We start from the raw sequence: 13,924 nt of genomic DNA, 5'->3' as shown, positions 1-13,924 counted from the left end.
GTATCACTGCTGCTCTGTAGACCATGAGCTTACTGCCAGGTTAGAGGTCCTGATCTTCAAACACTCTCTTCCTCAGGCGACCGAAGGCTGCACTGGCACACTGAAGGCGGTGTTGGACTTTGTCGTCAACGTCTGCCCTTGTTGACAGTAGGTTCCCGAGGTATGGAAAGTGGTCCACGTTGTCCAAGGCCTTGTCATGGATTTTGATAATTGGGGGGCAGCACTGTGTGGCGGGGACAGGTTGGTAGAGGACCTTTGTCTTACAGATGTTTAGTGTAAGGCCCATGCTCTCGTATGCTTCGGTGAAGGTGTTGACGATGGTTTGGAGTTCGACCTCCGAGTGAGTACAGACGCAAGCGCGTCTGCATACTGTAATTCAACGACGGAGGATGGGACGAACTTGGATCTGGACTGGAGGCGACGGAGGTTGAACAGTTTCCTGTTTGTTCTGTAAATTAGCTCCACTCCAGTGGGGAGCTTACTGAGGGTGAGATGGAGCATTGCAGCAAGGAAGATTGAGAAGAGCGTTGGTGCGATGACACAGCCTTGTTGACCCTGGTTTGTACGTGAATTGGGTCTGTGGTAGAACCATTGGTCAGGATCACGGCTTGCAAGTCGTCGTGAAGCAGGCAGAGGATAGTGACAAACTTTTGAGGGCAGCCGAATTTGAGGAGGACACTCCATAATCCCTCACGGTTGACAGTGTCGACGGCCTTTGTGAGATCAAAGAAGGCCATGTACAGCGGTTGGTGCTGTTCCCTGCATTTCTCTTGCAATTGACGTGCGGTGAAGATCATGTCCATTGTGCCCCTTAGTGGGCGGAATCCGCATTGCGACTCTGGGAAGAGCTCTTCGGCCACTGGGAGAAGGCGATTGAGGAGGATTCTTGCATTGACTTTCCCTGTGGCAGACAGCAGGGAAACTCCTCTGTAATTACTGCACTCGGACTTGTCACCTTTCTTGAAGATGGTCACAATTACGGCGTCTCTAAGATCCCCTGGCATGCTCTCCTCCTTCCAGATAAGTGAAATGAGTTCATGAATTCGCACCAGTAGTGTTTCTCCGCCATGCTTTAGTGCCTCGGCGGGGATTCCATCTGCTCCTGAGGCCTTGTTGTTCTTCAGTTGTTGAATGGCCTTTTCAGCCTCATGCCGGGCTGGGGTTGTGCTGAGATGGTGGCGGGTAGCATGCTGTGGGATGGAGTTGAGGACATTTGTGTCAAAGGAGATCTTCGAAGTGCTCCTTCCAGTGGGCACTGACTGCCTCCCTGTCCTTGATGAGTACCTCTCCATTCTTGGCCCACAGTGGGGAAGTGCCTTGGGTGCTTGGAAGGATGTTCCTGATGGTTGGGGAGTCCAGAACCAGGGGTCACAGTCTAAGGATAAGGGGTAAGCCATTTAGGACAGAGATAAGGAGGAATTTCTTCACCCAGAGAGTGGTGAACCTGTGGAATTCTCTACCACAGAAGGCAGTAGAGGCCAATTCATTAAATATATTCAAGGAGGAGTTGGATATATTTCTTAAGGCTAAAGGGATCAAGGGATATGGGGAGAAAGCAGGGACAGGGTACTGAATTTGGATGATCAGCCATGATCGCTTTGAATGGCGGAGCAGGCTAGAGGGGCCGAATGGCCTACTCCTGCTCCTATCTTCTATGTTTCTATGTTGGGCTGTAGGTGGTCTTGACTGCGCTAAAGAATCCACGCACGTCGTGGTTGTCGGCTAGCTGCTGGATCTCCTGCACTTTCTCCACCCGCCATCTGTTCTTTAGGTCGCGAGTTTTTTGTTGGACCTTGGCCTTCAGGCTTCTGTAGAGCTGCTTTCTTGCTCTCGAGTTGTGTTGCTGTTTCCAGGTCAGGAATGCCTTGCGCTTGTGGCTTATTAGCTCCTGGATCTCCTGGCCGTTCTCGTCGAACCAGTCTTGGTGTTTCCTGGTCGAGTGACCGAGCGTCTCTTCACAGGTGCTGATTATGGAGGCCTTGAGTGCAGACCAGATGCTGTGGGCACTCTATGTCTCTGCATTACTGGGAGTCGTCAGGTTGTTTGTGAGGCGCAGGCTGAATAGGGCTTTCTTAGCGGGGTCTTTGAGTGCTCCAGCGTTAATTTTCCTGCGGCATTGTTTCCGTTGCCGCCGCTGTTTTGGGGCTACATTGATGGAGATGACAGAGCGGATTAGCCGGTGCTCTGTCAAGCAGTCATCAGCTCCTGTCATGGCGCGGGTGATGCGGACGTCCTTGCGGTCCCTCGCTTGGACGATGACGTAGTCCAGCAGATGCCAGTGCTTGGAACGAGGGTGCTGCCATGAAGCCTTGTACTTGTCTCTCTAACGGAACAAGGTGTTGGTTATGACGAGGCCATGTTCTAAGCATTTCGACAGGAGGAGGGTACCGTTGGAGTTGGCGTTCCCTCCCCCCTCTCTGCCAATCACACCTCCCCAGAGGTCTGTGTCCTTTCCAACTCTGGCATGAAAGTCACCAAGGAGGATCATCTTGTCGCCCGTTGGGACTCGGGACAGGGATTGTTCGAGGCTGGAGTAGAATTCCTCTTTGGTCTCGTCTGTGGCTTCCAGTGTTGGGGCGTACGCACTGATGACCGTAGCGCACTGGTTCCGGGCTAGGGTGAGTCGAAGAGTCATGTGGCGCTCATTTATACCACTAGGGGAGTCTCTGAGATGCCCAACCAGTTCTTTTTTTATGGCGAAGCCTACCCCATGGAGGCGGCATTCTTCTTCAGGTTTGCCTTTCCAGAAGAAGGTGTAACTACCGCCTTCCCCTGCCCGCCGGATCTCACTTAGGGCGGCGATGTCAATGTCTAAGCGTCTGAGCTCCCGGGCAATGATAGCAGTATGGCGTTCCAGTCTGTCGCTGTTGGGGTTGTCCATGAGGGTCCTGACATTCCAGGTCCCGAACTTCAGTTTAAAAGGTTGAAGATGCCTGTGCGTGAATTCCTTTAACGTGGGGTGGCCGTTGCACCCCAGCTACCACATGGGCTTGACAGGGCAAGGTCTTGATCCAATGGCAAGGGGATCCAAGACGATTGGAGACCAGGCTCTGCTACAATGGCCTAGCACACACACACAAACATACTGCTACTGTCCTCCTCCCTCCTTCCCGCAGGTCCTCTCTGCTTGGGTTTCGTAGGATGCATTGTGGTCCTCCCGACCTCGCTGTTGGCCCGTGCCGCACCTTCCCTGGGCCCCGACCCTGCTGCTGGTCCACGCTGCGCCACTCCTGGTCCTTGACCTCGCTGCTGGGCTCGTCCTCGTTCCTGGGTCCCGGCCTCGGACATGAATGATGTTGTCTCTCACAGGATCAAATTAGCCTGATATTCTCGCGATCTGTGGTCCCGAGCTCCACTTGCGATCCACTAGTCACTAGATCACTAGTCTAGTGGAGAAGCGTAGTCTTGACGGCAGAGAGGTCTGGGAATTTGGGAGCTAAGTTTAAGTGAAGAGCCAGTGCTCACTGAGAACAAAGAACAGGCATGGTCAGGGGATGGGCAGTGGGCTCAGGTAACTTTAACCTTGCAGCTTGAACTTGCAGTTAGGGATAAAAATGCACCCACTATTAGAGCCAGGGGAACTTAAACAGCAGAAGAGAGGAGAATGGGGGGGAAAAAGAGCAAAGGATGGCAATGGATGGTCAAGGATGGCAAAGGAGCTCCCTAGCGAGCTGCCAGCACAGGAGCCATCTTGTCTACACATTTAATTTGACATAACCTGTACAAATTTGAATCCTGAGATGCAAAGTAATTGTGTACTGAATTTCAGGATCCACTTTATTATCACTTTAAGTTTGCTCACCTAAAGAATGACCACACAGAGGAACTAACAGTAATGGAGTCTCCAGGCAACATAAGATTCACTCTTGAACATTCTGCTGTTTTGAAATGAAATTCTTTTGCACTAAACCAGTCACTTTTCAGAGCAATACTTGCTGTGGTTCTGTGAGATTTTAGTAATACCCTGTATTAATGAAAATTTGCATCACATCAGCTGACAAGAAAATTATGATTAATAGTGTATTCCTTAACATTCTATGTGGAAAAGTGAAAGCTATCAGACGTTGACAGTAAGAGTGACATTAGATCAAAAATAATTAAAGGGCATGCATAAAAATTAGAAAATAGCAAGTGGTGGAAAGAAATGTTATCTGTTTATTATACACCAAACTTTTTCTACTGTTAAAAGTTAGTTATGTACTCGATTATTTGGTCTGACTAATTAGTGACATTTACTATATTTTTGCAGCATACCAACTGCAAAGTTGCCCTGACCCTCGCCCATTTCGAAATGGTTTTGTTATTGGATATGATTTATCGGTGGGACGAACCATCTCGTTTGAGTGTCTCCTTGGTTACACTTTAATTGGGGAGGCAGCACTCACTTGTCTGCATGGTATAAGCCGTAACTGGAACCACCCTATACCTAGATGTGAAGGTATGTAATAAACGTTTGCTACGCTTCTGTCATGTACGTTTGATATCTGTGTGAGTGACATTTGCCCGTGTGGATATTTAATGGTAGCTCCACTGATCCACTGTTGTAATCCACCACTATTTGAAGACTTTAGAGCAAATCTATGCTGAGTACAGTATTTGGGATGCTTGTCGTGTAGTACAGGCATAAATCTTCTCAATTTCTCCTGCTGTTATTTTGCTCAGGTGAGCAACAACAATGCAGCCTATTAACCATCAACTCCAGTAAAAGGAAACCCACTTAAAAGGAGAAATCCTGGTTTCAAACATTCCGAATGAAAAGGTCGAGAAGTAATAACTGATTCCCAACTGTTTAATATATTTACTATTTAATCTTCCTGAGAGAAATGGTTATTAAAGTAGAATTTTTCTGTTAATTAAGCATTGTGAGAAGTTTATTAGCATTTATTTTTCACAAGATTCCCACAAGTTTCTGTTGGTTGCTTACGTGAGCGAACTGAAAATACAGGAGATGTTAACTGAAGAAACAGCCCGTAGCATTTAAGCAATTCAGTAGGAAAATCAAGCTTCCTGATCCAGAAATGATTCAATGCACATTTCTCATGAGAAATTAAGTAAGAATTGTTAATGCCCAGTTTCCTTTGTAAGCAGCAAGCAAGAGCAAATGACCCAGGGCAACAATTTCCCTCATCACTGTGTGTAGTGGCCAGATCAATGAATTTGTGAAGACTTCCATTTTTGAATTTGTAACAAAATTATAAACATGTTCTAAAACAAGATGCTTATACTCCAGTTCTGATGTACTGCATCTCAATTGCCCAAGAAAATCGGTTTTAATTTGAATTAAATACTATAACTGGAAGCATGAATTTTATAAATAAGCTTTTAAATCAAATATTCCCATCCTGCATAATGAATTAAAAATGTGTAGAAGCAATTTATTTGTACAGACATTGAACCCAAGGTTTTCTTATGTAAAATGTTTTTTTTTCTAATTTGTTACATTTTTCAATCAACAAAATGATGCATCCTGTTTGTAATTTTCCACTAGCGTTTCAACGTCATATCATGCCTGATTAGAAGAGGTGACTAAAGTGTGATAATCAACTAAAAGGGAAGATTAATGCCTTGGCACAAAAATAGCACATGATTTCAGAAGCTGCAAGATATTCATGGAGAGCACAAATATCTGAATAAAGGAATCATCATCTCCAGGCATCAGCACCCTGTTTAGTCAGTGATTTGATAGAGAGATTGCTGCAGCACTGGTTATATTCAAGTTTGAGGAAAGAAGACTAGAATTGAGATTGGGTGCTGAATTTTCTGTGACCAATTTTTAACTTTAAAGTATTTGGCCTTTTGCTTCGCAGAAAGAAGATGTGCTTTTGGGTGCATTACCAGAAGGTGACTGATGTAGAATGAGTTCGTGCTTTCAGGGAAAGAAGGGGGGAAGTTGAATGAAAAAAGTATGCTTTATATACTTTCAAAATAAGTACCGATGATGCAGTGTTCCAGTGTTCAGAGTCTAATTGCATTTCAGTCTAAGGGATATCTAAAATATTATCCTACATAATAAAAAATAAATAAATAGAACAGTGAAATAGACTGTACAATGGTCCTAACTCAGAGGTATGAAGTACCAACAAAAGTTTGTCACTTTTATTTTGAGGTGTATGTTCAGAAGAAATTCTTAAAATAAGTGTTGAAGAAGCTTTATGCCATAAATCTTACCTAAAGCCTTTCTACCAAAAGAGGTTGCTAGAATGCTTACCATTGGTATTTTCCAGTCGGGTCCATTTTTAAAATTAGCTTCATAAGTATCACTTTTTAAAATCGAAAATATACGTTGCTGCAGCTAGGATGGAGAACAGTTAATCCTGATAACATATACTGCAGCACTAAATTTCAAGGCACCGATTGCTCCAGGTGAGTATTGTAATCATCATTCACCACTAAATTAACAGAGTTGCTCACTGACACAACATATTGCTGACGTTAGCGGACTGGCTCTCAGATAGTCCCTCAGATTTAAAATGCTAGGGGGGGAAAATTTGGTTGCTTTGCGCCTCCCGTTAGCGCCCTAAGAGAGCACTAACGGGGCGCAAAGCGATGTTTGCGCCACTCGCAAAATTGACCAGACATTTTGTGGCAGGGCTAAACACTACTGCCACAATCTCCTGCGCCTCCAGATCGTGACGTCAGTCAAGCATGCAACGCCCCGGTAGCGCCCCAGACCGGATATTGAGTGGCGCCCCCTGCCTTTCCGCCTGCCGCTAGCAACGACAGGTAGAGGGGAACGTTTTGCAGTCAGGAAGGGACTGGGGGAGCGCTACTTAAAGGCGGCCGCTTCCTGCCTTTTTTTGTCTGCGACATTTTTGCACCACGCATTCTGAGAGAGAGAGAGACACACACTTCTGGAGAGATTCAACGCTGTGTGAAGGAGTTTTGGGTACTGAGCAGTACTTTGCAGGTTCATTTTGATTTGACCTTCCTTGCATCGATTTAGAAGAGACTATGGGGGCTGCATTCTGAGCTATTTCCCTGGGCCTCTCCATTGTTCTTTCCTGCAGAATTGATGTACAGGTCTCTGCAGGCCAAGATTCAAGGCTGCAATGAGCAGGGTGTGGATGGAGAGCAAGATCAACCCTCCCCTTTAAAAACTGGCCAGCGCCAGTGTGTCTCTGTTCCATTGCTAACTGACACCACATGAGCTTCGCCAGCGCTCTGAGGTAGCGCCTCGCTCATCGGCCTTAGCGCTTTAAGAGAGTGTGTAGCGCCAGATTTAGCGCTCCAATCACCTCCAGGGGCGATAGAAGCCAATTTTGCAGTCGCTAAACTTTGCGCCCGGCCGATAATTGCGCCCCCAAACGGGGCGATACAGAATTTCTCCCCCTAGGTGTCCAGAAGGTTGCAGAGACTAGTTTAAAAGGAAAATTAAGAAACTGTTGGTGGATTAATTTAAATGAGGCACTGTGTATTTTAGATTGAAAGAACTTTTCTGCTTTAACACAAATTATTCCACAGGATCAAAGAGCCAAAATTGAACTAAATTGAATTTTTGGGCACTTTTTAATTACTCGTAGATTTTACAACACAGAAACAGGCCACTTGGCCCAACTGATCCATGTCGACATTTACCTTCCATGCAAGTAAATAGTCCTAATCACATTTACCTGCCCTGTTCCCATATCCCTTTACCCACTTTTCCAAACTAATCTTGACTATTGACATCGTTTCTGCTTCAACTTTGAACCCTGAAAGTAAATTCCACAACCTCACAACTTTCTATGGAAAGAAGTTTCTCTTACTCTCTGTTCTAAATCTCGTACATTAAATCTTATATTTATAGCCCCTCATTCTAGACCCCTAAAATGTTGGAAACAGTCTGTTTCCTTCTATCCTATCCCATCCATTTGTAATTTTAAACACTTCTATCATATCACCTTATAATCTACATTGTTCTAATGGAAAAAGCCACGTTAAAAATAATGCATATAGGAATGTTAAACTGGTGACTTAACCAGTGCAGTGAAATGGTGCTCAAAGTAATTACAACCCCCAAGTCATTGAGGTTTTTGTGCCATGGTAGATAGTGTCTTTAAAACGTACTTGAAGACAATTGCCAAGGTGAAAACAGTATAAAAGCAAAAAGGACACATTTTAATAGATTCGATCTCCCACATATTTTTGCAACTGTTAATATTTTTGCCGTTTGAATGTATATTGACTGAAATACAAACGTATGAATGTATATTGAATGTATATTGGATATAATGTATATTGACTGAATAAATAGATTGTATTTTCTAACAGATTGATTTTTATTGTTTGTCTAGCTCTCTGTGGAGGTAATATTACTGCACTAAATGGCACTATCTACTCTCCTGGGTACCCTGATGAGTACCCTAACTTTCAGGACTGCCTTTGGATTGTCAAAGTACCTCCAGGCAATGGAATCTACATCAACTTCACTGTCTTACAAACGGAACCTATCTATGACTTCATTACAGTATGGTAGGCCATAAATATTCTCGTACTGATTTATTGGAGCAGTCATGAAATTAAACTGAGCTCTGATAAGTTATAACACTGCTGCTTTGTCACTGTATTCCTGAGCTAGTTAGCTGTAAACAAGAATAATTATAGCCTCTACGCAAAGGGGCAGCACGGTGGCATAGTGGTTAGCACTGTTGCCTCACAGCACCAGGGACCCGGGTTCAAATCCGGCCTCGGGTGACTGTCTGTGTGGAGTTTGCACATTCTCCCCGTGTTTGCGTGGGTTTCCTCCGGGTGCTCCGGTTTCCTCCCACAGTCCAAAGATGTGCGGGTTAGGTTGATTGGCCATGAAAAAAAAAAATTGCCCCTTAGTGTTAGAGGGGATTAAATACGTGGGGTTATGGGGTTATGGGGATAGGGCTTGGGTGGGATGGTTGTCGGTGTAGGGACCGGGTGCTATCAGCCATGATCTCGTTGAATGGCGAAGCAGGCTCGAAGGGCCGAATGGCCTACTCCTGCTCCTATCTTCTATGTTTCTATGTAAAGTCAGTATCGTCTATGTTCCTATTTTTTAAATATGTTTCATTGCTGCCATTAATTATTGTACTAAACATTGGGATAGAACTACCAGAGTAATGGCGCTCTAGCAGCATCCAATGGAAAATCTGAAATAAAAACAGAAAATGCTGGAAATACTCAGCGGATCAGGCAGCATCTGCAGAGAGAGAAACAAAGTTAACGTTTCAGGTCGATGACCCTTCGTCAGAACTGGAAAAAGTTGGAGATGTAACAGGTTTTTAAGCAAGTCTAGGGGCGGGGGGAGGGGAGGAGAGGAAAGAACAAAAGGGAAGGTCTGTGATAGGATGGAAGGCAGGAGAGATTAAGAGACAAAAGGGATGATGGTGCAAGGCAAAAGGAGATGGTAATGGGACAAGTTAAGAAACAAAAGCTGACTCTAGATAAAGTGTAAATGGCAATGGTAGGATGATCAGCAGCTGCCATGTAAGAGAGAGAAAAAAAATGATAGGGGCAGAGGTTATGGTCTGAAATTGTTGAACTCGATGTTGCGTCCAGAAGGGTACAAAGTGCCTAATCGAAAGATGAGGTGCTGTTCCTCGAGCTTACGTTGAGCTTCATTGGAACAGTGTAAGAGGCCAAGGACAGCGAGGTCGGAGTGGAGCGGAGAATTAAAGTGACAGGCGACCGGAAGCTCGGGGTCACCCTTATGGACTGAACGGAGGTGTTCCACAAAGCAGTCGCCCAATCTGCATTTGGTCTCCCCAATGTAGAGGAGACCACATCGTGAGCAGCGAATACAGTATACTAAATTGCAAGAAGTACAAGTAAGTTGCTGTTTCACCTGGAAGGGGTTTTTGGGGCCCTGGACAGTGGGAAAGGAGGAGGTAAAAGGGCAGGTGTTGGGGGTGATTGAGGAGTGGACCAGGGTGTCGTATGTCCTCTTGTGGTTGGCATGCCCCAGTTGCTCCAAATGCCTGCTTTTCATGGTGCTGCCCCCCCGCTCCCTCCCAACCTCACAAACTTCAAAGGGGTCAGCTTCAGGTGGGTGCATGCCGCCTGCATATTTTTGTGCCCATTTTCTTTTTGCTGAGGATCAATTCCATATGCGCCCAGCAGCCTCTGCCACCTCTCTCAAGTAGCCATTATTCATGTTTAGACCATAACAGTAAGTGTCAAAAAGCTATTCAGAGACATGGAGCATTATAGCCAATTGAATCCAATTCTGAAATAACACCAGAAAATGCTGGAAAAACTCAGCAGGCCAGGGCAGCATCCTTGGAGAGAGAAACAGAGTTAACGTTTCTGGTCGATGACCTTTCGTCAGAATCCAATTCTGTACTGGTACCCACAAATGCACAGTTCCAGTAGCTGTTGCTATACAACATTCATACAGCTCTGGCCAATGTTCCCTCCCCCATTCCAGAGACTCAGAGTTATTATAGCAGCCCTACTGTACCAGCCAGCTGAGATTAGCTAGCAGTACAAACCAGGGATTAAACTTTGGAACTTCCTGATCGGTATTGCTGAAACACACACTGGATAAATTTGCTGAGCCTTTGGGGGAACTAAGTAAATACATTCTGATTGAAACTAGAGTAAGGTTTGATGCTGTCTGTGATAAGATTAAATCAGATGTCTCTCTGGTAATTAGTGTTCTTGCCTTCCTTCATCTGTGCCTACATGCCGGTTCGAACATGGTGTAAGGTCTGTAGCATTTACATTGCTGCTCAGGGAATCACTCCAGGCATTTGACATTATCGATGTCTTCCCAGTCTAAGTAGATCATTCTTTAATTTCATCTGTTTAATTTTTAAATAGTTAAGGAGAATGGGGGAAAAATTTGGTATCGACCATTTTGGCGCACTAACATTCCCTGGGCGCTTATTAGCGCCGGCGACCGCAAAATTGAGTTTTAGCTCCTCAAGAGGGAGGTGGAGCACTAAAGTGCTCAGTGAATCACGATCTCCGGGCAAAGGAGATCGGGGCACAAGGTCGTAGCGCCACCAAAAAACTCTCTCCGAATATAATGGGAGTCAATGCCGCGCCCGATCGCAAAGCCATTTGCGCCCCGTTACGGGAGGCGCAAGGGCACCCAATTTCACCCCCAATGTATCTTAGAAATTATGTTAAACTGTAGGGAGATTTTCTACTTGAACACTTCCAGTGTAGGCTGGGAATATATAGCAGCATATATCACGGCTGGAGTGCTGTGTGCAGTTTAGGTTTCCAAGCCCACTTGAGGCAATAGAGAGGGTACAGCACAGATTCACTAAGATGCTGCCTGGCATGAGAAAATACAAATATGAAGAAAGACTTGAAAAACTGTGACAGTTTGTTACAACAGAGAAGATTATAGGGTGATTTGATAGAGGTGTTTAAAATTATGTAGTGATGGGATAGAATAGATAGAAACAGACTGTTTCCACTGATCGAAGGGTCTAGAATGAAGGGATGTAGATACAAGATTAAATGTAAGAGAATTAAGGCAATGATCAGGAGAAAGTTGTTTCCCACAGTGTTGTGAGGCTACAGAATGCACCAACAGAATAACAGTTGAAACAAAGACCATGTCAATATTTAAGAATAGGTTAGATAGCTGGAAGGAAAGGGGAATAAAGGGTTTGGGAAACAAAGTAGGCATATAGGATGAGGACTATTGCTCTTGTGGAAGATAAACAACGTGGATTGGTCGGGCTGACTGGTTTGTTTCTATGTTGTAATTCTAGAAATTCTATTGGGAAGTTGCATGCCTCCAGCCTGTAATTTTTCACCAGTTGATTTTTTTTTTAAAGACAGAAGTTCATGGACTGGACATGCACAATTTCACAATCTGTTCTACTGGCATGAGCTGGTCTCCCCTTATGTTACTACACTGAGGAAGATTCTGCACCACTCAGTACTTGAGTGTTTCTATAAGCAGGGACATGTTAAGACTCTTCACTAGTCACCTTCAAAGTCTTTGCATAGTGATAAGATGTCAGTGGATGGTGGTATCAGTTCTTTGGCAGATGAAGTTCACCAAAGACATGCCAAAGGTTTCATTGAAAAGAACACCTGGAAGTGGGTTGTAGCCTCTTAAGTATTTTTACACTTCAATTGTAGAAGAACAGAGAAGCCCACAACGTCACTGCTCCATATGTTAACTACAACATGGAATACATATAATGATAGGAAAATTATATTACAATTTGTTGAGTTCATCAGGCTAGCTGGTAATCATGTTGCTGGGGATGGAATTGTCCACAGCACGGAAGTGGCTCATTGCTATAATGAGGCAATAACAAACTGGATAAAGAAATAAGGCTGGATTTCAGTGTTGTCATGGGTTTCAGTGTTGTCAAATCATTATGGCTTCAATCTTCTCAATAAATTGAGCAAATGTAATATCTGAACATTGAAGGAGATGGGGGAAAGTGGCATTGCTGTTAAGAGGTAGAGGGAGAGGAGGTGGAGATAAAAAGAATCTGAAAAAAGACATGAAGGGCAACTGGACAAATAGCTCCTATTGGGCACCTGACTTTTGAGGAGATGCTACAAAGGCAGAGAATGTTTCCACTGGAGAAGAGAGGGTTAAGCTGACCGTATTGAAGTAATCAAGATCCTAACAAACAAGTTAAAGGTCTTGAAATTTCTTGTGCTGCAGTCCCAACAATTACACTGGGATCGTACCCGCAGGTGACCTCCACTGTTGACCCTGCCAGAATATACAAGAAGGTCACGTCATCTGCACGCAGGTAGGGGGCATTTGTGCCACCCCCGCCCCTCAATATAAGAGTTTAAATTGTTCCTCTTCCAGGGTCCACTCCCAGATGGGCCCACATATTTAAATGTATGTTCCAAGCACGGTATAACATGATGATGTAGCAGGATAATTTTATGACTAAAAACAAACGGTTTTGGACAAAATTAGCAAAATCAGCCATTAAATATAGAAGTAAGAGTTGGCAAAGATGATGGAGTGGAAGAAGATTTTAGTCGGTTGTTAACAATGAAAGCGAGATGTTCGTGAATTTTTTCAGAATTAATGACAGCTGAAACTCTGTTCAACCATCACTCACTACGATCCCACACTTAGATATCAGCTGATAATAACAAGCTGGTAACCAAATTAGCCATTTGCGATCTTCATCTCTAATGGAAGTTAAGTTTTATTAATGGCAAGACATTATCTGGAATGAATGTGGGTAGTAATTATGCAATGATGATCAAATTAAGGATAACATTGAAGAAAAAAATGAAAGGAAGATTGATTGCACATTATAACTTAGGTAAATTTGGTTATTTAAATATGAAATGAAAGCGAAGAGCCAATAGGCAGTACAGAAGCCCGAAAAGCATGGCACAATATACACTGTCACTGGGAGGAAAGCAAGAGCATCAAAAAAGCTTCTGGATTTCTGTTGATGTGTTGAGAATGAAGATTTAGAAAACAGGAGAAAAGACCAAATCAATATGTATATACTCTTGTTGAAAAACTTATCTGTCAGTTGCAGTAATTATTAAACAAGTATCTTGATTAGTCACACAAGTAAAATAATATTGAATGTGATGTGGAAGAAAACCAAACCTACTGGAGTTTTTAGAGGATGTAACTGGTAGAATAGATAAAGGATGTGGTGTATTTGGATTTTCAGAAGGCCTTTGATAAAGTCCCACATAAGAGGTTAGTGTGCAAAACTAAAGCCCACGTATGGGATTGGGGGTAATATGGCATGGATTGATAATTGGTTAACAGACAGGAAACAGAGAGTCGGAATAAATGGGTCTTTTTCGGGGTGGCAGGCGAAGACTAGTGGGGTACCGCAGGGATCAGTGCTTGGGCCCCAGCTATTCACAATATATATCAATGATTTGGATGAGGGAACCAAATGTAATATTTCCAAGTTTGCTGACGACATGAAACTAAGTGGGATTGTGAGTTGTGAGGAGGATACAAAGAGGCTTCAAGGCGATTTAGACAAGTTGAGTGAGT

At 44.1% G+C, this 13,924-nt stretch overlaps 1 protein-coding gene across 1 annotated transcript in view; it reads left to right on the top strand.

Annotated features, from left to right (window-relative positions):
* csmd3b (CUB and Sushi multiple domains 3b) overlaps window positions 1-13,924 on the top strand; it is a 1,929,854-nt gene that overhangs the window by 1,700,393 nt on the left and 215,537 nt on the right. Inside the window, exons 40-41 of the mRNA XM_085993978.1 lie at window positions 4,250-4,438; window positions 8,274-8,451. Of these exons, the coding sequence (XP_085850104.1) occupies window positions 4,250-4,438; window positions 8,274-8,451 (367 nt within the window). The remainder of the gene's footprint in view (window positions 1-4,249; window positions 4,439-8,273; window positions 8,452-13,924) is intronic.

This window comes from Somniosus microcephalus, chromosome 7, assembly GCF_052327205.1.
Source record: "Somniosus microcephalus isolate GS21.2 chromosome 7, FLI_Smic_1.0, whole genome shotgun sequence".
Lineage (NCBI taxonomy): Eukaryota > Metazoa > Chordata > Chondrichthyes > Squaliformes > Somniosidae > Somniosus > Somniosus microcephalus.
Note: the sequence above shows the minus strand (reverse complement) of the source record. Positions and strands in the feature narration are given on the sequence as shown.